At 38.3% G+C, this 26,951-nt stretch overlaps 1 protein-coding gene across 1 annotated transcript in view; it reads left to right on the top strand.

The window, feature by feature from the left end:
- The first annotated feature begins 385 nt into the window (after positions 1-385).
- RFX6 (regulatory factor X6) overlaps positions 386-26,951 on the top strand; it is a 37,504-nt gene continuing 10,938 nt past the window's right edge. The window contains exons 1-11 of the mRNA XM_063331087.1: positions 386-584; positions 807-963; positions 2,682-2,805; positions 4,369-4,430; positions 12,248-12,325; positions 15,111-15,138; positions 20,060-20,167; positions 22,499-22,576; positions 22,670-22,783; positions 24,844-24,893; positions 25,704-25,863. Of these exons, the coding sequence (XP_063187157.1) occupies positions 386-584; positions 807-963; positions 2,682-2,805; positions 4,369-4,430; positions 12,248-12,325; positions 15,111-15,138; positions 20,060-20,167; positions 22,499-22,576; positions 22,670-22,783; positions 24,844-24,893; positions 25,704-25,863 (1,158 nt within the window). The remainder of the gene's footprint in view (positions 585-806; positions 964-2,681; positions 2,806-4,368; positions 4,431-12,247; positions 12,326-15,110; positions 15,139-20,059; positions 20,168-22,498; positions 22,577-22,669; positions 22,784-24,843; positions 24,894-25,703; positions 25,864-26,951) is intronic.

Raw genomic sequence — 26,951 nt, 5'->3', positions numbered from 1 at the left:
ACCTCCGGGACCCCGTCCGAGGCGGAGCCCCCTCGGCGGGCGCGGGGGAGCTGTCCTGAGGAGGGAGTGGCGCCCGCAGGGCCCGGCCGCCTCTGCCAGCAAGGGAGCCATGCCGCCTCCCGGCGAGGCGCCGTAGGGCACACCCGTCCCCCGCCGCCCCCGCACCGCCTCTCCTCCCCTCACGCTGCCGGCCCCGGCGCTCGGCTGACACCGTCTCCCGCCGAGCTGCCAGAGCCCCGCTCGAAGGCCCGGCGCCGCCCATGCCCCAGCCGGCGCCCCCCGCGCCCTAAGGCCGCCGCCGCCCCCGTCCCGTCCCGTCCCCTCCCGCCGCCCATGGGCGCCGCCTGCGCGGCGGCGGGGCAGACCAGGCGCCGGTGAAGGAGCAATGGCCAAGGGACCCGAGCAAGAGGACGCCTTTCTGCACCTGCCGGCGGCGCAGGCCGTGCCCTCCGCCGCGCCGGAGGAGTGCTACGCCGGCTTGGTGGGCCGAGGCTTGCTGCCCTTCGCCCAGGAGGGGCTGTGCGCCGCGGCGGGCGCCCAGAGGGGGCTCCCGGAGCCGGCGCTGCCCGCCGGCATCAAGTCAGGTAAGCGGCGGGATGCCGGCAGCCGGTCCCTTGTCAGCCCCTGTCGCTGCTGCCCGGGGTCCGGCGGGGACGCGAGGCCGGGCGGGCGCGGCTCGACCCCTCGGGCTGTTAAACGGGCTCCCGCGGGGCCGCAGTGGCGCCGGGACGGAGGCGGCGGGTGCTGCCCGGCCCGTAACGATGCCCTCGGGCTTCTCTTCTTGTCCCTCCGCTGCCGGCGCTCAGAAACACGCTTCGGTAGCCAAACCCTCTCCTCGGAAGAAGAGGATGCGGATCCCGGCGACGGCGCGCTAAAAGCCGCCGAGCGGAGCCCGTCTGCGAAGAGGAGCATCACGCAGATCATGAAGGACAAGAAGAAGCAGACGCAGCTCACCCTGCAATGGTAGGCACCTGGCTCCGGCTCCGGCCCCCGGGCACAGCTCGGCCGGGACACCCCGCGTCTTCCCCGCCCTGCCAGCGGCGGGACCCGGCCGGCGGGTCCCTCGGGCCCGGAGAGACCCTTCTGTAAATGCTGAGCCGGCATGGAGGGTTACATCCCGCCGCTCTTTTAGAAATAGGTGTCATTTGTGGGGTTGTGGGATGTTCGGTTAGCTGGTTTTGGTGGTTTTTTGGTTGGGTTTTTTTTTTGGTTTTGTTTTGTTTGGGGTTTTTTTTGTTTTGTTTTGTTGTTGGTTTGTTTTGTTTTTTTTCCCCGAGTAGGGCTCGTCTACAAATGAGGACATGCACCTCCGAATTTCTGATTGATTTTTTTTAAATGAGCAGAGGTTTATCAGTTAACAGAAATCTCTGCCAGATTCTCACAGTACGTGGCTATTGACGAAATGTATCGAAAAAACGTAGAAATGAAACGTTACTTAAGAATGACATTAGTGAACGGGTGTTTTAATTATCCTTTAAGGCTATGGCAGTTTTTATGAATGGCTGTTTTAATTATCCTTTAAGGCTATAAAAGATTTTCACTGTCTTGTAATATATTTTTTACATTGTATTGTACCATCCGTGGAAGCCCTAACTTTGCCTCATTTTATTTGGGCAAAAAATTACCCAAATAAGAGGTCAAATTCTGCAGTCATTAATTGATAAATGTTTCTATTAAATCACACTTGAAATTAACGAGGAGTGCTGTTGAATTAAATGGGAACTTATTTACCAAGTGCAGACTGTAAATCTAGATATTTGTTTTCCTTCCAACTGAAAAACGAGAGTAATCCAAATTACCCAGTTTCTTAGTCTAGTTTATGTCCCACTTCTGAGCATAAATTGTAAGGATTTGAGTCTGGTGAGTCAGTGCAAAATTATTCAGTATGCAGCGCTTACTACACAGTATTTTCTTACAGATTAGTGTAATTTGAGAAATACATTTATTGCATATCATCCCAGGATTGGCAAATAATGTAAACTGATAAAGAAAAGAAACAGGAAAACAGCGAAATACCCAGCTGTTACTGGGAGTTCAGGTGAAGACAGCCAGTTTTATACTTCAGTTTTTAAAATTTTACTTTAATGACCATCACTAGGCACTTCTATTCTGTAAACTGATTTGGAAAATACATAAAAATGCACCCCCTTCAGAAAAAGCCAGTTCTTTGCTTTTCAGTGTGGTTCAGTCAAGAAACAGTTTCAGATCCATCATGGAAATTAAAAAGCAAAAGTAGGAAGAAAAGAGATGTTTGCCCAGGTGTTAAAGATACAGTAGGACAGAAGATGCAAGTTCAAACCCCTGCTCTATTCAAAGGACAGACTTAAACCGGAGTCTTTTGTAGTCAGTTAGTGCTCTTATTTTCAAAGCAAGGCTGGCTTTTAAATAATCACTTAATTATTTATGTAAAGCAAAAAAAGTCCAGACATTGAAAAAGATTCATTAAGAAAAGGAACCTGGCCCCAGGTTTTCCATATTCTGCAACTAACCTAAGCACCAAGTGTGGAGTCAGTCTGCAGTGTTTGTCTTCTCCGGGAGAAAGTCATCTGTGTGCTTTTGTGGAATTCTTTGGTAAAATAGAAAAAAAAAAAGAAAGAGGCAGTACCAAAAACCAGAAGGAAAATAAAATCGGGAGACATGGCATGTTGCTTCTTACTCTGGCAGCTTCTTTCCCTGTACAGGCTGGAAGAAAACTACATTGTCTGTGAAGGAGTTTGTTTACCAAGATGCATCCTTTATGCACATTATTTAGACTTCTGCAGAAAAGAGAAGCTGGAACCTGCCTGTGCTGCAACTTTTGGGAAGGTAAAGAGTAAATGCCTTCATAATTTGTTAGATTAATTCTGTGATAGAATCACAATTTAGTACACCTGAGTCAAAATTCTTCTCAAATTCACATGTTTTCTACTGTTAATGTACATGGAATCAGACTAACTACACTGTTCCATCAGCTTTAGGAGGATGAATCTGAAATTCCCTTTGATTTATTGTTATTTCATACAAAAAAGGTATTCTCTCTGTGAGTTTTTTTTTTTTTTCCTTTTTGATGATGACATTAATAAGGTTCTTTCCGCAAACCCAGATCTGCCATGGAAGACACTTTTAATTATACTAAAGGCAGTGTAAAGTGAGATGTGACACAAGAAGCAATACAAGAAGGGGAATAAAAATTAATAACACAAAGAGCTCCTGAATGAAAAATTGTTGATTCATCCTCTTTTCTACCCTTCCCTACAATTAATCCTGAAAGCATTTAATGAAAGGGAGATGTGAACTCTCCAAATTAAATCCTGAGTAGTTGGTGAAACAGGAAACCAAAAATGCTTCAAGGATCATCTTTTTTTAAACACTACTGATCTAGTCATTGTTCATACATAGCAAAATGCATTAATTTAATTAAATATTAATAATGGATTTAAAATCCTGTTCATAAAATGTTCACTTACTAATTTTTTTTCGCTTGAATTGGATATACTGAGAAAGTGTATGTCTAATTTTCATTACACAGTTTCAGTATAAATCAGGAAGACAACAGGCTTCTATTTAAACATTGCTTAGACAGTGATTTATCTATTAGATGTATCTATTAGATTTACCTCTATTACTGAATTACTTTTTTACTTAATAAACCTTTTGCCTTAAGCATCATTCTTTACAGGAAAAGAAGGACATTTTTAGGACACTAATCTCAATCTCAGGAGTCCAGTGACAGAATGTTTTGCTTGACTTGGATTAAATCACATAATATGAATTTTTTATGTCCAGCGCAGAGCTAACAGAAACTTTCAGAGGATTTCAGTGAGCATAAATATGTTTAAGACTGTCCAGTGCTTTGGTAGTGGAGGACACAGAAATACCCATGAGGCAAATATTTGCTTGCTTTAACCATCAGATCACACTTTTCAAATAAAAAATCAGTTTATTTTTCATTGTTTGCCTTTGAAAATAGAGTAGCTCGAGGCCAGATCTTTCCCTGGTTCTGTTTAGATCTCTGAAGCAGAAGATATGGTTGTACTTTAGGGACCTGAATGGGACAGAATTCGGGAGAAGAAAACTAGATTTTATGTTGTAGAAGTGATAACAGAAAAGAAGAACAGGTGGGAAGGAGTTTATGGGTAGGAAGACTGGAGGTACACAGTGAGATGGAGGAGGACAGGAGGACCCCTGCAGAATAAAACATGCTTAGTAGTTTATGTTGTGACATAAGTGTCAGAAATATTTATTCATGGACTGCATTAGACCACATATTTACACTACAGTTTTTTCACTGAAAATTTTTCACTGAACACTGAAAAAGTTTCACTACAGTTTTTCACTGCTAAGAACATATACCAATGTTAGAAATTAATACAGTTATTTTCTCCTTAGACCATTCGACAGAAATTCCCTCTCCTTACCACAAGGCGGCTTGGAACAAGGGGCCATTCAAAGTAAGGCACAATTTCCTACGTTTCCACTTACAGAATACATTCTAGGAATGACATGTATTTCCATGTTTCCATAATATATACTAATTGGCAGGTGCGTTTATTCAGATGATAAGATGCAAGTGATAACTTCCATGTACATGATGAAACTGATAGAGAGTTTGAAAACATCACTGCAGGCATAATTTCTAAAATTAAACTGATTAAGCTTCTAAAACTTGACATTTTTTTACAGACATGCATTGTTGCAAATATATGTCAAAATGATATATATTAAAAAAAATTGTATAATACATATATTTTTGTTACAGCTGTTCATCTTTCTATAAATAATGTGCAACAGTATGGATTAATTTAAAGACACTAGAGAAAAGCATTGTCTTAATTGAGAAGAAGGTGTACATCTGCTCTTTGTTGTGGGTAATTTATAAAAACTCAGAAAAGTACACAACCTATAGTGCAGTCCTTTCATAAATAATGCATCCAATTAATTTGCATATTTGATCTGTGGAATACTAGGCTGTGAGAATAGATTACAGATAATCATATATCACCTGTGGTGAAATTTTTATTAATTCTGGTTCTGGCACTATGCTTTTGGCCATGATAAAGTTATTGTAAAACCGTGGTGAACAGTGCTAACAGCGTATTCCCTTACATCCACCCTCCCTCCTACGTCCTGATATTAAGACTGCTAAGAAGGACTGATGAGTTGTCTTCAATCTGATTTTGTTTTTTATCAGAACAATGCTACTTCTTAAGCAAATGAAAAACTGTGCGGTGTATTGATGTAAGGAATGTGGAGAAGTCAAAATAATGCTCTAGGGTATTGCTAGTCTCAAGCTACAAGTTAGGTAATTCTAGGAAACTTCTATCTCTGGGGAGTCACAAGTGCAACAGTTTTCTGTATCACCTCAAATCAAGACTGGCTCTGAGCTTTTCCAAGTCTTGTGCTTTAAATTGTTATTTCAGTGTTTATCAATATCCACTTTTAAAAAATATTTAAAGCTAAATACTGTGCCCACACCATTCTACATAAAATAGGACTAGTTAAATAATTTTTTTCTTTTAAAGCAACTCTCCAAAAACTTGCTGGTTTTCAATCCCAAATCAAATTTAGACCAGACCCTTATCTGTATTTTTCTATTGATTTCAAAACAGGTTTTCCTAAAAATAAGACATTGATATGTGGAGCAAATCAGGATAGATATTGTGTCCAGCTTTCTGTGTATACATTGAATTAAACATTTATTATTAATGCCTATATTTTAGGAGATGCATGCCTTTAAATACGTGAGTATCCCTAGGATTTTTCTCATGCTTGAAATTACAAATGTGTTTATGTGTTTACTGAATAAGGCTCATGAAACTATCCTTGACTTATAGAAGAAAGCACAAAGAATTGGTGGTTTACTGAAAGAAAACTAAAACCCAGAAAATTAGCAAAGAAACATTTTGCTAATTAATAAGATAGAAAACCAGAATATTGGTAATAATAGAAGAAACTCAAACATTGTGATTGTTTGGGAAAATCTTTATTTCGAAAGACTTAGCCTTCAAAGACAAAGTTACTCTTGCCTTTCAGTAATTTATACGAAAACTCAAAATGAAAGGAGACTGAAAAGGAAAAAGACCTACCAGATTTTGTTTTTTCCAAAGTGCTTTGCAATATATTAGGAATGTCTGAAAGATGCATTGTTTACTTTTATAATTTTGGCGGTTAGTTTGATGTTGTTATGCTTAGTTTTCTTCCTGCCTTAGAAATACAGGAAATAGCCAGTTGATTCCACCTTAGTATTGCTGAAGAATGCATTGGAGATGTCATTTGTGAATTTTAGGTTTTGTTGCGATATAAACGAAGGTGGGGAAGAACTTAAATTCCAAAGTTTTACAAAGACATTTTATTTCTTGAGTCTCGGGTATTTATTTTAAATAATCATTAATAAAAATAAAATCCAAAGGAAATACCTCCCCTTGCTTCAGCAGGGGGTTTGGGCTAGATGGTCTCTAGAGGTCCCTTCCAACCCCTACCATTCTGTGATTCTGTGAAATAAAACACATAAAATATTTTTCCTTTCTTAACAGAGGACAGTTCTTACATAGTTTCTGTGACAGCCTTACAAATTCATAATCCATTGATTTTTTTTCAGGAGAGAGTACACAGTCTGTATTGTATAGAGGAACACTGGAACTGAAGTTCATTTCTCTTTTTGTAGATGGCCTATAGGTGCTGAATAGAGGGGTTTTGAGGAGAGTTACTATTAGAAAGGTTATTTATAAGGGAAAAGAGGGATTTCATATATTGTCTGTTGTGAAGTTCAGCTATGGTTACAGGCATAAGCTGCTGTAGACTTAGTCAGCTTTGCAAATGGACATTTGCTGTATTCAACATTTTAAGAGATCTGGTGTTCACAGTCTGTGCAGGAGTATTTGACAACCTACTAATTCATCAATGCCTTGGTTAAGTCTTAGGTTCATAACACAACATATTTGCAGAAGCCCCTTTGAGTTATAATGAATGAGATAATATAAGGGCAAAAGTCTCCCAAATGCTCATTTTATTTTTGATCTGACATATCTAATGAATTGATAAATAAGATCCAATCAAGATCCAGACTCCCAAAATGTATCATTTGTTTGCATAATTTAAAGCACAGTAAGTCAATGTCTATTAAGGAAAGGAGTATATTTCAAATCTAGTTTTTGACCTGAGAATCTAGCTACAGAATTAATTGTGTTGAAACATTTCACTATATTCCCCTTTTCTCTAAGACATTTAACAGTATTAGCACAGAAATATCTCATGCCCAACATTTCTTTGGCAGATCCCATATCCCTACTGACCTTGGTGGTATTATGTGCCATATTTTCATACGGATTAACTGTTCTTGAACAATTTCCTCAAAGGGATGAGGCATCAGCAGGTTTTGTTTGAACATCTGTCATTTGTTTCTCCTTATTTTTTTTCATCGGAGTTTTCCTCAGAGACTTTTCCTGTGCAATTCTCATTCCCACTAAGATACATTTACATTGTTCTTGCTGTGCAAAAAGGACCTCGCAAAAGGCACAAGTGACAATATCTCCACTTCAGAGACTGAATACAGCAGGAAGTAGTCACAGAGAAGTGACAGTATAAATAATAATCTCTGATTCTCAATCTCTCTCTGATGTTGTGGACCATATTCCCCCCCAGACTCACTGAGTAGCAAATTCATTTCTGCTTTACGAGATAGCAGCTAGTCACACAAATATCATTTACAGAAATATTTCCATTAAATTAATAAGCAAATTAATGGACTGTTCATAAGTTTCAGTAACTGTCTGGTTACCCTGTACTTTTATGTCAACAAGGACTCTAAATGTTGTAAGCTGTTTCTGTGTGAAGCAAAACTGGGTTACTGGGACTGGTAAGAGATACTTCATACTAGCAATTAAATCCTATTTTTTTTAAGCATGGTAATGTAGTGACATTTTATTTCTGTTGTTGCTATCATTATTTCCATATAATGTTAGTAGGAGCAGTAACAGTATACAAACTATTCCTGACAGTGATGTTTCATATAGTAGTATTGCCTAGGAGCTCTGATCATTGTCCAGGATTCTACTGAGCCAGATGTTGCAAAAGCATGAAAGGAAAATGGCAGTTCCTCTCCAATGGAATCATTATTCTTATATTGCAAAGAAAAGCTAACTCCCCAGGAACAAAGTGCCTTACTGGAGGCTGCGTGCATACACAGTAACGTATCGATAGAGCCTGGCTGTGATTAGAAGAAAGCAAAGAAAATCAGTTCACTTTTCCATCACCTTCAAGGTGACAGAAACTGTTTTCCTCCCATGCTGAAACAAGGCCAAGCTCTTTCTAGCATTCTCACAAGCATGAATTTGATTTGGAAACTGGATTTGGTGTAGGGTAGATATACAAATGTTAGTTCCTCCTCTGATTCCAAGCAACATTTGTGATCTTCAGTTCTGGGCAAAGGAGAGACTTAAAAATGGGTCTAATAAATACTAGAACTTTGATGCTCAGAGTCAGAGTGTCTCTCTGTGTGTTTACATCCGACAACCCATTTGTACAACAGTATCAATACTAAAACAGTCATTTAAATATTTGGCCAAGAAGGTACAACACATTGGACATAATTTTGTTAACAAAGCTCATTCAACTCTTATGCCCATGCTAATAACTCCAGATTGCTGAATGTAGGGGACGTTTTCTATATACCTGCTGAGTGGGAGAAGGCCCAGCACAACAAATATGTCAAACTGCTCTTAAATTAGTATTTCATAAGCAACAGTTGTCTGTGCAGCAGGTTCTCAATCCACTTTTTTGCATAGGTAATGTTGAACGTACTGTGGTCACTGCTAGAATTTAGTTATAATCTTCATGGTACCTGAATTACCTGGAGCAGCTATTCAGCAAAACGCACATACTGCTCAGTCCATACACACAGAAGACTGTTTGAGCTCAAGTTACAATTTAATTTCTTTGCAGACTTTGATCAATGATGAATCTTAGCTTTTATCCATCATGTCTGAAAACTATTATCTTATTTATTAGGAGTGATTTAGTGGGTTAATAAAACTGATATGGCAGCTGGCCCCGTGATAACAAGTTATTGCAAGTCCCTGAACAGCTTAAGCCTATCATTTCCTTATCAGCTATCGTTTGTGTCAGTGTATGCTAAAATCAGGGCTACTAGTTGCATAGGAACATATGTCACAACAAACCACTGAAATTAAAAGAGGAAAGCAGTTCAGTTTGGTTTTTAAAAGGTTTGTTAAGAAAATTGAGAGTAAGTTCCTTATGATGACTGATTTCCTTGTATTAATTATACAATAGAAGTATAACATAGTAAAACACATATATACTGTACATGCGCATAGAACTATGCATATGAAGAGACAAAAAGAGGGTACTTGAAGTTGTAGGTTAAAGATGTTATCCGTGTGTTTGGGATGGATATGCTACTCTGAAAAGGGAGTCCAAAATAATCTGTTTTGCTAATGAATTTGGTTTGTAAGAGAATAAAAATCTTTATACCTTATTACTCTGTGGTGTATTCCAGACAGAACTTGAAAAGTACAGATTATAATTTTTTTAATTGCTTCTGTGTCATGACTGGAAAGCTGTATTTTTTAGAAGTCAGAATGATAACTGCTATGCCTTTAAGACACACTGAATAGGTACTGAAAATATCTATTCTTTATATAACAAAATGTGGCAATGGTGAATTCTGATATCTTGGGGCATTTCAGAGCAGGGCCAAGTATTTTTGCCTACTACTGGAAACCTGGGGATCCAAATCATACAACATTTCCCGTTTCTAGCCCAAATGTGTTAATATTGAATTAGATGTTGAATAACCTAGATATCGAATTCTAACTTTGTAAAGAAGTAATGCCTTTCCTTGGTCTCTGGCCCACTCCAGCTTTAGCAGGAGGAGATTCCAAATTTGTGGTGAAAGTGTGAAGTTTTATTTTTAGAATTTAAAAAATAGCATGCGATTGAAACTGGGAGACTTAGGGTGTTGGAATGAGATGTAGGCAACTGCTTGCTTACATCATGAATGACAAATGTGCAGATAACATTGTTAAAGAAGCAGTCACAGCTCTGTTTTGTTTTGCATCCTGTTCAATGCATAACCTTTCCAATGTCAAGACTAAGTAAATGCTGTCATTTCAAAGAATCCATACATGTGTATTTTTAGTACCTCTTGTGTCACATCTAAAATTACTTTGTTTTTATGAAAGAAGAAGAAATGTTTGTGCCTTTAGCATTTTTGTCAAAACTCTGTCAAATATTAGGAGTTTCCAGATCCAGGTCTTTTGCCTAAGTCTACATGTTTAATACTCCTAAACCAAAACTAGTGGTTGAAAGCCTTCAAGACTTTAATTCACAACATAGATGACACAGTACTGTATGTGAAATGGTCAACTGTCTAGCATTATGACATTTAATGAAAGGTCCTATTGGCATCCTAAACCACCTTGAGGTGTCACTTTGGTTTGATCAGCCAACTCTGACTGTAATGGATAAAAAGGGGACTGTTATCAGCAGGTGGTCCTGCATCTGAGCTTCTGAATATTAACAGGTATTTAAAAATGGTCAGTTCACCCCATCACCTTCCCTCAGAAAAGCACGCTTAAGAGGCAAGAAAACTAACAGTAAAGAAAGAGGTGAGAAACTTTTGGCCTTCCGATGGGTCACCAGGTGCCCCTGCGATCTAGTGGTGTTATGTGGACTCATCAGTTTCAGGCAAAGAGTAAAAGCTGTAATGCCACTATGCAGCCACTTTCTGTAACGTTTCTTGGCTGTAAAATCCCGAATGCACACAGCAGACTGTCCAGAAACAGAATGACTATTTCAGCTGAGTTTTTCAAAGCTACCTAAGCTAAGCAAATATATCACCCTAATGAACATTTTCTTGAATATTGTTTGTATCTGATGCCTTTAACCAGCTTTGTAAATATAAAGCATTTGAGGGTTTTGTTCTTATCTGTGACTGTCCCATACAAGAAGAAACAGTAATATTGTGATTTTTTTCTTTAATGGGCATCACCAAGAACAGCAGAGATGAGCTGAAAACTTTTGTTCATGTGTTCTATGAACTATTTGCAGGGTGCTTTGTGTCTTAAGAGTGCACGTCTTCAAGCTTTTGAGATGTTTCAGTGAAATTGAGGCAATGTGTTGCAAAGCATTACCTCCGTGTTACGCGTGCTTTAAGTGCAATATACTTGAACTACAAGTGTTACTTTGAAGCAGTTCAGTTACACCAGCTGCTACGGTATTTTCAAGCTAACTCTGGTAAAAAACAAATGATCCTGAGTATACTGCCCGTAACATTCTTAGACAAATTTGGTTTAACGCAATCAGTTTTAAAATCTATTGAGTGAAATTTTTTAAGACAGGGCCTATCACCTTTGATAGATGAACTCAAGCAAACTTTGCTATGACTGGTAAGAAATAGCTGCCCTCAGCTTGCTCTCCTGCCCTTCTCCTGAAGGTCACTTCTTTTGTAGTAAAATCAGTGCAAAGCACTAAGTATCTACTGCATAGTAAGTTTTCTTAGCACCAGCCCGCCCTCTTTAGTGTCTTTGGTTAAGGTGTTGGGCTCAGCACTGCAGAGGCTGAGCGATAGGCACATTTCCTTTTTCGAGCTCTATTGGCAGTAGTAATCTCCAGGAGAGCTGCAAGGGAGACAAATGTGTATGAGAATGGCTTAAGTAGCTAAATAACTCAGCTGAGTTGGTCAGCCTACAACCTGAGAGAAGAATTAATGAATGAAATGTTAGCATTTTTAGTCATAGGAGGCTGAACACTAATTTATAGGGCACAATGGTGAGTTACTTTCACAGAATCACAGAATCACAGAATGGTAGGGGTTGGAAGGGACCTCTGGAGATCATCTAGCCCAACCCCCCTGCCAGAGCAACTGAAGAGTGCTCTGCGAGACTGTCTAAATATAACAGTGGTAAGCCTAATAAAATAAACCTGATAGATCAAACCCAGCACCCTTTCAACAAAGTAAAATGAAAGGGAATGCACATTAGGGAAAAGAGATGTAACATGTTTCTAGGAGATTTGCTGTGCCAGGTGCTTTCTTGTAAAAGAGAAAAAGTTTTAAATTTAGAGATCATAGCCTTGAATTTTGGATCAAATCATGACAATACTGTTTTCTCTGAACCAGATATTGTTCCATGTCAGTGAAAGGAATTGGTAGACACTGTTAAGAAAAGTTTTCAGAAAGCATTGAAAATCAATTTGACAATTTGCTTTACATGACTTGTCACTCATAAACACTCCTCTTTCTTTTCCATAGGTATCACTATTATGGAATTGGCATTAAAGAAAGCAGTGCATACTACCACTCTGTGTATTCTGGAAAAGGCTTAACCAGGTACAACATAACTTCTGAGATTTAGACAGTGAAGATCTAACTTTAAGCTTGCCTTAGGAAGGTATTTGTAGGACACTAACTTTTGTTGACACCAAAACTAGTATTGCTGCATATCTCAGTGTCTGGCATTCCTAAATTTAAGTAGCAGTTTGCTCCCAAAAGAAATCAGTTTTGTTTTAAGAGGCTGATCTAGATCTTTTACTAGTGTCTTCCAGTATGGCCCCACCACAGTCAGCATAGACTTGCATCAATTTATACCAGCAGAGGATTTGTTCAAGTTTGTGTAAGGCAGCAAAACACCCTTTCCAGAACACTTGTCTCATTTTGTTTACTTGTGTGTCACCCTCTGAGTTCTTTCCCCAGGACAGCTTCTCATTATGAAACGTCTGGAGTATGGTGTGAAGCTGGCACCTGTGGTCAGGAGGGAGGGGTCAGTGTAGATTAATATTTACAGGTCCTTTGACTGGCTAATATCAGTTTAAACCTAACCCAGGAAGCTCTAATTATATTTATTTAAGGGACAGCTAGCAGGATCAATACGTTACGATAGCTGCCTGTTGGTTTGCCAAAGATTAATAGTTCGTAAAACAAATGTCTCTGTTCACATATGGCTTGAATGACGGCTTTCATTGTCTACAACAGTATAAGTGGGGACTCTAAGAAAGGAAGGGAATAAATGAGTTTATAATCACACATAGAAAATTCAACGGCTGGCAGATTTAACTTATATCCAAAGAGACTTTTTCCAATCAATAGGACAAGTGTAAAAATTGAGGGTAATGTTGCCAATGATGCTTAAGAGGAGGGGTCTCTCCACGGCAGGACCTAAGGTATAATAGACTGGAATATGCCATTTCCTTGTCCAGTATTTATCCAGAGCTGCGGAGGTGTTGCTGGTACACAGCTAGATGAGGTTCTTTCATAATACAGAGTTATCTTGAACAAATTGCTCATTTAATTGACTAAAAGGCAGTTATTTTCGTTTAAGGGAATATAATCACTCTTACTTCTCAGCTTTATGTCGGCCAGTGCCCTGTCATGTAAAGCTCTGTCCTTGCACAATCTAGCAGCAATGAATGCAAAGAAAGTGGTGGTTCTGCAAAATTCCCCATGGCTGGTTTTCCGATGGTATATGCTCACATAAAGATGGCATAGATACTCTCTAAGATTTTCAGAAGTACTCACTAGATTCACTAGTTAGGAACCGTTTCTTTGTGTTAGGACTTGTGGTCTCATGTAGAAATGATTCCTGGATCAAGCTCGGGGCAGAAATAAGCGGGAAAAATATATGGGCTGATAGTGGTAACAGACGACACTGTGCCTGTGCACAAATATAGGCATATGGAGGCCTTTACCACAAGGCTTGCATGTTAGGTGGCAGCTTTTCAAAACATTAAAGGGGCAATGGGCCTCAATTTAGTTGCCTAAATACAGGCCTCTACTGCCATTTCAAATTTAATTGGCACATGTGTATTAATATTTAGGTAATTGAGCTGAGTACAATAGTCCTTAAATGCAGGGTTGCAGATGCCTGAATCCTTAAATCCCACTGTAAATTTGACCTCCCAGTTCCTTTAAATATCAAGCCTTCCACAGGGAAAGGAGCATACATAACACCAAAAATTATTAGAAGCCAGAGCACTGGGTGAAGGGTAGCTTTAGCTAGCAGTTAAGGCCCTGGAGGAGCAATGCTAGCAGATGCTGCCTCATGCTTTTGCTGTACATTCTGTGTACATTTTGCTGCACGTGTGGAAATCCAATCCATAACAAATGCATCCAGCTATGAAGCTAATTAGCTCCACACTGTAATCAACTGAGTGATGCCTTCTTTCAAACTCATCTATCAACAACCAAGGGAACACTGCAGGTAACTCATGCTGGATCATCGTGTGATGGGAACTGTCAGGTGCCTGTGCCTGGCCTGGACAGGAGGAATTCCACAACCGCTCAGCTTCCGGTTTTCTGTCCTGCCTGCAGAGCATCTCAACAGCAAGAAATCACAATATTGCCACTAATAATTATAAGACATCGTGTTGCCCAGGGTATCTTATCAGTTAGCAGCTATCAGAACAGGAAATAACAATAATCAAATAACGTTTATCATTATACTGGTACATTACAATGTCTATCATTACACATTCTCTAGTTTAGTAGTTATAATCTAAAATGTGTGCTTTCTAATTTCCGCACTGAAGAATTGCCTGATAGTCCAATGACTTCATTGGGCATCTCTCAGTTGGACTCTTAATAGGACATTTAGTATATTGCAACACATTTTTGACAGTTAATGAATCTTTGAGCTCAGAAATGCATTTCACCTGCATCTAAATTGATATGATTTCTTCATTTTCCTGAGAAGTGTAAATTCTAGGTATATTTTTTCTGCTCTGAATTTACTCAGCTGTATCAAAAACTTTATGTATTTCCTCATAAAGACCTTATGGACTTGCACCCTTTTGATATTTTTGAAGTTGCAAAGATGCAAAGAAAAAAATGAACTTTTATCAAAGAAAAACCCAGGGTTTATGCTTTACTATTTGGTCAATGATCTGAATCTTTGTGTTTTAGAAGACACCAGTAGGTTCCCTGATATCCTTAGGCACTTGCAAACCAATGGAAGAAGTTAAGAGAAAAACATTATTTTTATTATAGTTACATTTGGTGAAATGTCATCATTTTTATTATTGATCTATTTTACATATCTATTTTATATATGTGTATATATATACAAACTCTAAAAATGTTCTGCTTATGAAAAAATAATCAAATGCATTTATTTTCAAAGGTTCTCTGGAAGCAAGTTAAAGAATGAGGTAAGCGCTGTAGTCTTTTCTTTCACTTCTGTTCTAATCCAAATATTATGTGATGTACGGTTTTCTTCACATTAATGTCCTTGAAAATTACAGCAATATTTTTCATTAAAGATTAGACTGCATAACCTTTTTTTCATGAAGCTGAGTATTTGTGCCTCTAAATATTCAAAGGAAAATAAGATTGGAAGGCACCTTCTGGGTTCCTGTTCCAATCCAGTTCCAAATAACCACAGAGGTTTATAATAGACCCTCTTAAGAAAAGGGTCAAGCTCTATCTTAATTTTCTGCATCCATTACTTTTGCAGGAAGGCTTTTTCAGGATCTCATTTGTCTGACTGGAAGACAAAATATATTTTTTTTAACAAACTGAATTTTATAGCTCCTGGTCAGGATTGTCTTTCTCAATTTTTTGCTCTTTGTGACATTTCCCTGTGATACGTCTTTTTGCTGCTTTTGCTTGCTAGGTGGAACAAGCAGCAGTTTTTAGTCACTTCTGATCAGCCTTACAAGTTTTCACTGTAGTTGTTCCAATTGGAATATCTTTATAGAAAAAAATCATAAAGTCTTGCAAATGGCATGTCTCCAACCTCTATTGGAAATATCCCTTGTGACAAACACTAGAACTGAGGGTTGGGGTTTTTTCGTTGGTTGAGGTTTTTTTCCCCACAGGTCGCCTACGTTTTCACTACTGTATACTATGGTATATGGTATAGTATACTATACTATGGTATAGTATACACTGTCATTCTGGTCGTGTTTATACTAGAAAATTACATATAATTGTACATTGAGGGTTAAGGATTGCTCCCAGGATTGTTCTTTGACACTGAGTTCATCTGGCATGGAATAGCCTGCACCCATGTTATTAAACTCCTGAACCTACAAAACAGCATAGGCACATCTCAGCCACATTGCCTTGGAGAAAAGTGCCTAGCATGCGGTAACTGTTGCAGCACGACTAGGAATTGTTTAGGAGACTGCTAATTGGCATGGGTCAGAAGAATACCAGGGGCCATTCTGAATAATACTGCCAGTATTGCCTGGGAACGTTCCCTGACACCATTTAATTTACTACACTAAATATACCCTCAGCGATCAACTGATACACAGCAGGTCTTTTGCCTTTTTCATTTCCAGATAAGCAGCTCCTAGCTGATAGCAGAAATTCTTATTGGTCGCTGAGGGTGTAGCTTTGCTCTATTGATTTTCATCCCCTTTATTGCCATTATCTCAAAGCCATCCAGGCCTTTCTACATGACCTCTTAGTCGTCTTCTTTATTGCCGATTTCACTAGCTCGTCAGCCGGTTTAATCTATGAAATGTTCAATGAGATCAGCCCCAAGCCTAATCTTTGAGAATCTTCACTTCAATCCCTTTTCAACCCAGTAGTTTCCCTGTCAACACAACTTGTTAGCATTTCAGCTAGAGTCAGTTTCTTAAACATTTTACATTCTTGTACTAATCCCCATTCTCACCAGCATAACTAATCATTTCCCATGGTGACACCACGTCAAGTATTTTAGTGAGGTTCAGATAGATTAGATCTGCTGCATTTTCCCTGTTTAGATAATCAGCTATCTTATCAAAAAAAGATCATGCTATGCCATGGGATATCCCCGACATATTCATGAGCACTACTACAGCATTCATTATTTCAGAGTTTGGGGATGGAAAACTTCTGGTTCCCTTCGCATAGATGAATACACATTTACTTCCATCTCTGATGTGGCATCCCCAGTCTGTTAGGGAACTGACATAAACCTGGCTTGTTTCTTCCCCAAAGTTCAATACCTTGATCCTCCCAGAGAAAGAATCATAGAGAAGTTGGTAGAAATAAGGGTGAAAGGGCACATCGGTATGAGTTTTTCATTGTCTAGCTCTCTGTTTTCTGAAATTATTCAGTCAGGTCTTAAAAGAAAAAAATGTCTTTCATGGTCAAAACCGAATTTTAACAAACACAGCGTACTGAAAATTTGGCAGTACACGTTCCATTAAAGCCAACAGGTGATACACCTTTATTCATTTGCTGGAAGTACATGCAATTAGATATTCCAGAAAGATTTACAATGATTGCATAAGGTGTAATTCTCAGTAGGAACATAAAGACATTGAAAAGATGTTAAAGCACTGATTGTCTAAATATACTGAGTAAATGGCATTTGAATGAACACTTATTGAGTGCCAGGGACACTGTTTACTTCTGGTATGTTTTATCACATTTTCTAGTATTCTCTCTGTAGGGGGAGATATCAGCAAATTCTTTTATCTAAACCAGTTAGTGCACCATTAGAGTCTGCATGGTTAATTAGGCAGATAATATTACTGTCATTATCTTAATGTTAAACGGCCATTAGAAACAGATGGCATTAAATTGAAAGGGCAAGTGGCAGTGGGTTAAAATATTAAGTCTAAAACTGAGGTACAGTCATATAAGTCCATTAGCAAGGTAAAAAACATTGCAGATTATCTTCTTTTAAACCTCCCACCACCATCCCTGCCTTCTTTTAAATTAACTAATCCCTTTTAATCATAGCTTTTAATATATTTCACGGGTAATTGCGTAATAAAATCATTGAGATTACTCCTGTTATTAGAAAAACAACAAACCTCCTGATACTGATAGGCAATTATAAAACTGCAAAAGTATTGACACACAAAAGTACTGTAATTTCTTTGACTTAGAGCTTTATATGTATTTGAATAGTAGATAGCACAAGCAAAGCGTGTTTACATAATGTATACTTTCATTCCTTGCTGTCTGTTTTGGCAGACATACCACCCTATAAAAATAGGGATGTATATATGGTGAAAAAGTCAATTATAGCTATAGTTTTCTGAATTCAGTATTTGAGAGAATTTCACTTGAAACTGCCCTCTGCTTGGTGAGTCAACGTATATAGGAAAATACTCCCTTTTGCACACTTTTACACTATACATTACATTATATACCTGCTATTCCCGCTTCAGTGAAATCTGACTGTATGCAAAGGGGTAGGAAAAGGCCACTGGAAGTACTGCCTAGTGCGCGTTCATAAATTCCATCCATTAGTACAAAGGGAATCTGCACAGAAGTAGTAGATTTACTGCAGGAATATGCAGAAGACCTGCTCAAGGGCCCATACACTACCTTGATGTAAGGACTGAGTGGGCAAAAATGGAACAAAGGGTTTCAGGCAAATAGTCTTCTCTAGGTTTGCATGCAATCCTGTGAGAATAGGACAAGTACAATTCAGTCAGTAGGGACAGAATCATCATATAGATTTTGTTGTTTCTCTTGAGGATGAGGATTTCATCTTAGTTGTATCATTTGAAAGCTTCATAAGCGTAATGTGTGCATTATAAATATAAGCATAGTAACATTATATCAGTAAAGAATATGACTGCTCAGCCTTAATGAGAAGTAGACTAAATCAGATTTTGTGACAATATTAGGTTAGGAGTCTAAACAAGGTGTGATTTACCATGTATTGCCTCACAGTCAGCATCCCCACATATCAGGCTTCTTGTTGTTTCATCCTTCAATCCCATCTCTCCAAAGGCTAGCATCTCATAATTATTCAAGATCTTTTCGCAGTCTGTAACTAGTACAAGACGTGTCTATGATATTTCAGAAGTCACAAGTTAAAAAGGCTTAAGAACTCTAAGAGCTGCAAGGAACTCTCAGATCAGCAGAATTTAGGATAATTCAGGAGAAATTTATCTTGTCTCCAGGTCAGCGTTCACTGTTCCTCAACAAAGTAACTGGAGAACACCAAATGGCTGGGAATGTCATTCTTACTGAGAAATCAAACTGTGATCATATTAACAGATGCGTTTTTTATTTCCCTTTTTTGTTGCTAAAGTTAGCAAGAGAAAAATTATTTATTCCCTTCCTTTAAGTCCCTTTGAAACTGCATTTCCTTTTTCCAGGCTCAGGCTGTGATCCTGGATTTGGAACTTTGGGACTGAGCTTCTGTACAGATTTTTTATATTGTGTAGACCTGTGACTGTATGTGCCTATGCTACCCAGCATAGTTTTATTCTTCCTTACGGACAAAAGCAAAATGCTCCAAAAGTATTCACAGAACCAAGTCTAGTCTCTGAGATGAATGACCAAACTCTCAGCCATTTCAACAGAGCAGGAGAAAGCCAGCTAAAATTGGTGGCATGCCCCGGGAGGGCATGCAGCTCAGCATCCTTCATTTTTCCTGCAAAGCTCTTAGTACAGGTGTTTATGTGCCTATCTGTTTTAACACAATAGGACACAGGACTGGAAGATATTTTCTGGGCCTTCATGTCAAGTCTGCCAAAATCAAAGAGAGCTATACAATACATAGTTCAGAAGTGTCCACAGACCCTACGTACCATGACATCCATAATGCTATAAAATATTATCAAACTTTATGATAAACTAAAATAGTTATTACCATAGTAAAGCAGCAGAAATCACTGTTGCTATGCTATTAGAGCAGGAAGAGAGCAAGGGAGAACAATAATATCACCGGAAGAGAGCAAGGGAGAACAATAATATCACCAGTAGCCTAGATCCTTGCACTAGAAAGATACATATTAAATAAAATTTAGGGTCTCCCTGAAGATATAACAGTCCATACTGCAGAGGAGAGCATCAGACTGTATTCTATTTTAAACCTAGATTAAATTCCAAGTTTATAGAATTCCATGAAGTAATGTGGCTCAAAAGCTGCATGATTCTGAAAACTGTATTTGGTGGGGTTTAGATCTAGACACATATTTAATTACCTTCCTGAGCTGGAATCCAGATTTGGATAAGCATCAATATTTTGGAAGGATTATTTGAATGTAAATATTCTGGAACACTGAGAGACTCATGAGATAATATACAAATTTAGAATGACTTGTTGGTTTCAGTTGAATCTATATTAGCTACTTAAATGTTCCTGGTTTTTTGCTTCCATTTCAGGGTGGTTTCACTCGTAAATATTCTCTGAGTTCCAAAACTGGAACTCTCCTCCCAGAGTTTCCAAGTGCTCAACACCTTTTGCTTCAAGGGTGCCTTTCTAAAGACAAGGTAAAATGTGAGCTACTTCTCTTCCGATTTACAGATCAAAAATTACCACAGAATGTTTCTTCATATCTTAGCCTTTGAGGTATTGACATGAAAGAGCCAGAAATGTCCATAATCAAACAGAGGTGACTGATTTATAGAGGGGGCAAACCTTTACTAACACCGATTAACTGGCTTTCCACTGGGAAGGTGGTTGAATTATTTACCTATTAACTGACCTAGTATTTTACAAACTGATGGTATGTAAGACGAGGAGAGCAAAACAAATAACTGAGAGTTGTATTCATTCCAAATACCTTTGGATTTCAGGTAAATTTTGTTCTGATTAGATCAGAACAAATAATTCACAACAAATAATTAGATGAACTTTACTCTCTTCCATTAATTGTTTGGAAAGAGACTGTGAAAATCTAGGCGTATGTGTGTCTTTTATTAAAGTAGTAAAATCGTATTCCTTAAGTTGGTACTCAGTACTGCTCATCTTAAGGGTAACTCTTTAGTTAGAAATGTTGCTGGTTTATGTCTTGACTGCTTGTATGTTATGTCTGTGTTGTTTCTGGTCACATTACAGGCTGCTACACCCCTGAACTGTGCTAGAAACCTTTTGGTACACATTGTGAACTCTCCAGTTTAGCCTCCAGTGCAGGTCATGATGGTGGCTGTCTTGAGATATGTTGCTTTAAAGCTTTTTGTTTTATGAGCCCTGCCTCTTAAGTTTGTTCTGTGAAAGTGGTGAAACCTAGGAATCCTGTTCTGAGGAGCTAAACAAAAGGAGCCATCTGTAGTACAGAGATCTTAGCTTTAGTTCCTAAAGAAAGCCCAAGAACTGGTGTACTCAGCAGTGTGCATCATCTGCTATGTTAGTCTCCATCAGTGAATTGACATCTCTCACATATACGACATTCTTGGAACATTTAAATCTGAAGAGCATTTGACCCAATGCAGCAGTGTAAGCAATCTTTTACCACTCCAACTGAAAAAAAGAATGCAACTCATTTTGTCTTCATTCTTGTGTCAGCAACATGCAATTGCTCTGGTCTTGGGACCAGATGACAGGAAGGCCCAGAGGGTGACTCTGTCTGGGGACAGACTCATGGAGTTATGAGAAGACTGTGGGAAGAGGGATGAATTTCTGTGTGTATCTCTGTTTCCTTGCTGCTCTGTCCTCATTCCTTGTTCTCTTTTTTGCTGTTTTATTTCCTTACTGTCTTTCCATTCCTTCAGATTATCTGACCAAGGCTTATTGAACCCAAGATATTTAGGTACTCTGTTGAAGAGAGCCCATACGTGAAGTTTGACTCCTACATTAAACTCCTTAGAAATTGCATGCAGTGGAAGTCTCTCCCATGAACGTAGCAATCTGCACTAAAATAGATTGGTATTTTCTGCATTTTATGTTTCTGAAGAAAACTTACCCAAACTTTAAATTTCCATCAACCCCTTCCAAAAAAAGTCTTTAAAATGTTCTTGAATGAAAGAAATGTTCTTTGCCATTGTTTTTAAAAGATAAGTAGTTACAGAAGCAGCTCTGAAAGTCAGCAAGGTCTGTTTTCAAAGAAATCTGTATGCTAAACCTATTGAAATAAGGTGATACTAGGTTCATTCAAAACCTGGTATTGGTTTGCCAGAGAAGTTCACAAGCTGTAACAAACTTTCTGTGATTCTGGACCATGAGAATGGTTTTGCTAGCATTTTCCTTTCCTTAAAATACTTTACAAAATTATAGTTTTATACTTTCCTACAAATTTAAAAGTTTACTGCCATTTTTGAAAAAGTTATTAAAATAAGGAAACACTCCACTCAGATAAATTAGCCCGCTGAGATGAAAGAGAGTTCTGCTTTTTAAAGTTCAGTTCGTGTAAGGCAGTGATTAAACTTTGACCAAATGACTGGCAGCTATTTTCTCATTTGTCCAACTAGATGATGTTTCAGAACACTCATAGACGCCTATAGTAGCCTAATGATTAACTTGCACTACTCTTTGGGATTAATCTTAGCTTCAGAAAGGTGAATTTACTTTACCATCTGCCTGGCTAGTCTAGCTATTGCCTTAGCTATATCCCCATTTTCACAGTGTGTACAGATTCAGATGCTACATTTATGACAACAGCATTGAGACTTAAAGATGTCAATAGAAACCAGAGATGAGTGACCCTCATCACTTCTGGATATACAGACTGCCTATTTGTAAATGTTCATTGTAATACACTTTATATTCCATATATATATATTCTATATTTAAATATGAGCTACAGAAAGCAGAAACCTAAATGACTGTAGTAGTAAAGGAGAGAGCTAAGAAACTCTGCTTAATCTTTCTTTCTTCCAAAATAGGTAGATACTCTTATCATGATGTACAAAACACACTGTCAGTGTGTCCTTGACAATGCAATTAATGGGAACTTTGAAGAGGTAAGGTTGTTTGAACACACATTCTTGCTATATGTGCACAGGGAGCCAAGAAAGCATTATTCATGTTCACAAATCTGGTTCCTACTCCTTTAGATTCAGCATTTCCTATTACATTTTTGGCAAGGAATGCCTGACCATCTCCTTCCCCTGCTTGAAAATCCCATCATTGTTGACATCTTCTGTGTTTGTGACTCAATACTGTATAAGGTAAGTTAAGCATTTAGCTACATGGATAATCTCAACCACGTTACAGCTTTTGCTTGTGTAAAAACAGAGTTGAAATTAGAATAACAGGATGCCATGAGTGTTTTCTGCCTCTTACCTGTGTAAATCAGCAAGGATTCCATTGAAATCAGGAACATAAAACTGGCACGTGTAAGAGCTGAACACCAGGCTCAGCTCTGGTGCACACTTGATGCGCGCCTACAGGCAGCACACTGATGGTGAAATCCTGACCTACTTGCTTGAATGTTGCTAAAAGAAATGCTTGTGTGCTTCACTGACAAGGCTGGCTAAGTTAAGCCTGGATGAAAACTGAAGACTTGTTTTTACTTAAAAGATTATTGCAATTTCTACCAGCAAAGACAGTCTGTGGCAGATCAGCGAGGTGATTCCACATGTGAATCTGTTACTCACAGGTTATGTCAGGCCATGGTTTCGTGTTACAGAGATGGAATAATACTGGGTTCGGATATTCCCGCCTCTCCTGCCTGCTACACTTCATTTCTGTTCCTATGCTGCTAGATGTATCAGTAAAACTGCTGCACTCTGAACTGGTTTGGGTTTAAAAAAAAACCTAAGGAACATTTGTTTTGCAGATTTTTTGTGCTGTATGAGTTCTTTGATCTAGTTCACAGTGTGATCGCACAAATAGTTGAAAATAAGTGAAACTAAGGAGTATTGCAAGGGTAGGATTAAGCGATAGAACACTGGGAAAAAATAAAGTAAGTAATGTCACCAAAGTTTGCTGAGTTTTTAATTTGGAAAATCAGATCAGAACATTAATTAATAGCTACAAAGTACTTGAAGTTCCTGTGATAGGACATGCCATATAAATAGAAAAGGATTTTCATCTTCTTTCTAACACATTTTGCAACTACATATCGATGGGAAGAAATAACTATTGACTTAACAGTAAACACCAAGCAGTCAAAGCAAAGGACTTGGGGCTGTTTAACACTGAGTGCCTTATTGTCATCTATTTGTCATTCTTTACTGTACAAAATTATGGGGAAAAAATCCAGAACAGATGAAAATACATATTTCTTAGAAGCAAATCAAGCTGTAAAGTAAGAAGAGGAGTTTTAGTTAGCAGAATGAAGTAAAGGTGATTAGCGTGAAAGATCATAATTACTACCCTGGAGATGAGCCATTAAGCCTCATTTACTTGTATAGGTTATATTGTACCTTGAGTTTATGAATTTTTTCCTGCTCTAAATGTGCTGTCCCAGTAGATCCAATTTTAACTCTATATGTAATAAATATTTAATGTGATAGATGAAGAAATATTACAGGAGCACTAAATTATAAATTGAGTAAGACAGAATTTCTGAAAAATTCATAAATTCACTACTATGCCTCTTCTTTGTCTCCCACTATTTCTCACTTATAATCATGTTAGATATTCTTGACAGCGCAGCTGCCAGAAAGGAGGAATTTTATTGTGTTGTTATATCAAACCACTTACATTAGTAGTGGAAACAGATTTTTTGGGATATAGGCTAACAACTTTGCCCGCTGCAATAACATTCCCAGAAGGCATGCCAGATGGCACAGTTTTTTGCCAAAACAGTTCCACGTGACAATTTGCTATAGGGGATTTGTCCTGAAGTCTGAACACCTTCAGTGCCACATCCAGTATGGCAGAAAGAAGAGACAAGTGGCTAATAGCAGTGGAGGATTTGGGAGGTGCCTGAGTATGTGTTTACTGGGACTCACAGTGATGCTGAAAAAGACAAAGTGTTTCTGCATCTCTCTTCCACTAATTTCCCTACTGTAAGACATGAGTGATAGCACTTTCTTGTTTTACTGGCATGCTGGCATACATTAAGAATGGGAGTTATCTAGGTACATAAATATCTCATATGTTCCTGTCTAATAGTGATGGGAGAAATCTAGGTATATAAACATCTGGACAGTAGGTTGAATGGCTTTATTCTGTATAAGTTTCCTGTCCTTATCACTTTGCAATATAAGTAGACAAGACAGACATGAATGAATAAATGGCCCGTGGAAGCTTGATATCACTTTCTGTTACCCTTTTGAAGGTCCTTACAGATGTACTCATCCCTGCAACAATGCAAGAAATGCCAGAGAGGTAGGTATTTGACAATAATAATGCTACATTCTGTTTGTTAGGTATATTCCAGGTAAATAGCAGAAATTCGATACCCTCAAGAAATTTTCTCGCAACATTTATGCTCATGTTTAGAACAGTAGGGTATGTATGGCAAAATACTGTAAGCTCCAAGGACAGCTATAGAACAGCCATAAAATATGACAGTATTTTAACACCCCTTTCTACTGGCTTGCTGGTTATTTTGAAATAGGTTTCTTCTACATTAAAGCCCTAGAATATCAAAAAAGAATCAAATGTACTCGTGGTGCTTAAGCAGAAATAATTGTTATCTTTTTTTCAGAATACTTTTTGGGGTTGTATCCTATGCATCATCATAACATCGAAGCATTTTCTGAACAAGACATTAATAAGAAGATTATTATAAGTTATCTCTGAAACTTCTTATCTTTCTTTTCCCTTGAAGGGCATCTTGTTTGGGGTTTTGCATCTGACTAAGGCCTTTAGCTTCGTATATGACTAAGGCCTTTAGCTTCATATATATCTAATGATTCTTGGATTTCTTACAGTTTATTCATAAAGCTAATGTTTTTCAACCCATTTAAATTGGCAGATGGCTTACAACTTTTCTCAGATGAGAAACAGATCAATATATAGTCAATTTTAGCCTTTTGATGATTGGTCATTTCCTGTTTCCTTTTGGTGACACCTGAGGATTAATTCACAGATATGTCCAGGAGTCTGTTCATCATAGATTGAAACCAAATTATTTAAAATAATGCAAGACAATTTTTATTGATGTTTCTCTAAAACAATTTATTTTTCCTATAGTTTACTGGCAGATATAAGAAATTTTGCAAAAAACTGGGAACAGTGGGTTGCTTCCTCTTTGGAAAATCTACCAGAAAACCTGACTGATAAGAAACTGCCTATTGCACGAAGATTTGTTTCCTCGCTGAAACGACAGACGTCGTTCCTACACCTAGCACAGGTAAACAGAATAAGACTATACATTTGTCCTGGTTGCAGCTAGGAAAGAGTTAATTTTCTTTCTAGTGATTCCTGTGAAAGGAGTGTCAATAATACCTATTGTTTTTAGTTGTTGCTAAGTGATGTTTACACTATTCAAGGATTTTTTTCATCTTGCCATAGAAGCATACACAGAACGATGGAATGGCCAATGGAATATTCCATACCATAGACATCATGGTCAGTATATAAATGAGAATTAGTCAGGGGGTGGTAGTCCGCAATCACTGCTCTGGGTGGTGCCAATTCACTGGGCGATGAGAGTGACCTGTGTCATTATTATCATTATTGTTATTATTGTTGTTATTTTTCCTTTTCTGTTATTGTTTTCATTAAACTGTCTTTATCTTAACCGACAAGATTTTTTTTTTCTCCTTATCCTTTTTTTCCCTCTTCTCCACACCATTCTTGAGGGTGGGGGAAAAGGCAAGGGTTGTGACAAGCAATTGTGTGGTTCTAGCTGCTGGTTGGGATTAAACCAAGGCAACATCTAAAAAATTGTCAATTACATTCAGTGCACCTTGCTGGCTATGAGATATAATGCATTATTTTTTCAAGGTTCAACTTCAACCACGGAAGACTTACATTTTGTAGTTTTAACCATGCAAGAAGGAAGCAGCCATAAGTAGATCTGACTGAAACTTCAAACTTTTGTAGTAGAAAAGAGAGAAAGGGCCATGGTTATAATGAACTACTATTATGGGAACTTTTGGCAATCAAATGATGAAGTGGAATATATGGACATTTGTTTTAGTTCCAAATTGGAAAATGTCAGATGACCCTTGTTGCCTAGCAAAGGTTCTCTGCCCATGATGACCTTTATTGGGTTTTGACTGAAAAGAAAACATGTGAGTAACAGGTAGCTGAGGGCCCCAGGGCTGTGTTGGCAGGATATAGATATCTGCAATCAGGAAGCACCTCCATGTGATGATTTGGTACTTTACACAGAAAGATACGATGCCTTTCATGGAACTTAAGTGCTAACAGCTTGGGCTTTGAGGTGGTAGTCCTCATGGATAACTGTAGATGCACCATATATTCATCTTGACT

The sequence above is a fragment of the Chroicocephalus ridibundus genome, chromosome 3 (genome assembly GCF_963924245.1).
Source record: "Chroicocephalus ridibundus chromosome 3, bChrRid1.1, whole genome shotgun sequence".
In the NCBI taxonomy this organism is placed as follows: domain Eukaryota; kingdom Metazoa; phylum Chordata; class Aves; order Charadriiformes; family Laridae; genus Chroicocephalus; species Chroicocephalus ridibundus.
The sequence above is the reverse complement of the archived record's forward strand: the minus strand, read 5'-3'. Positions and strand labels throughout refer to the sequence as shown.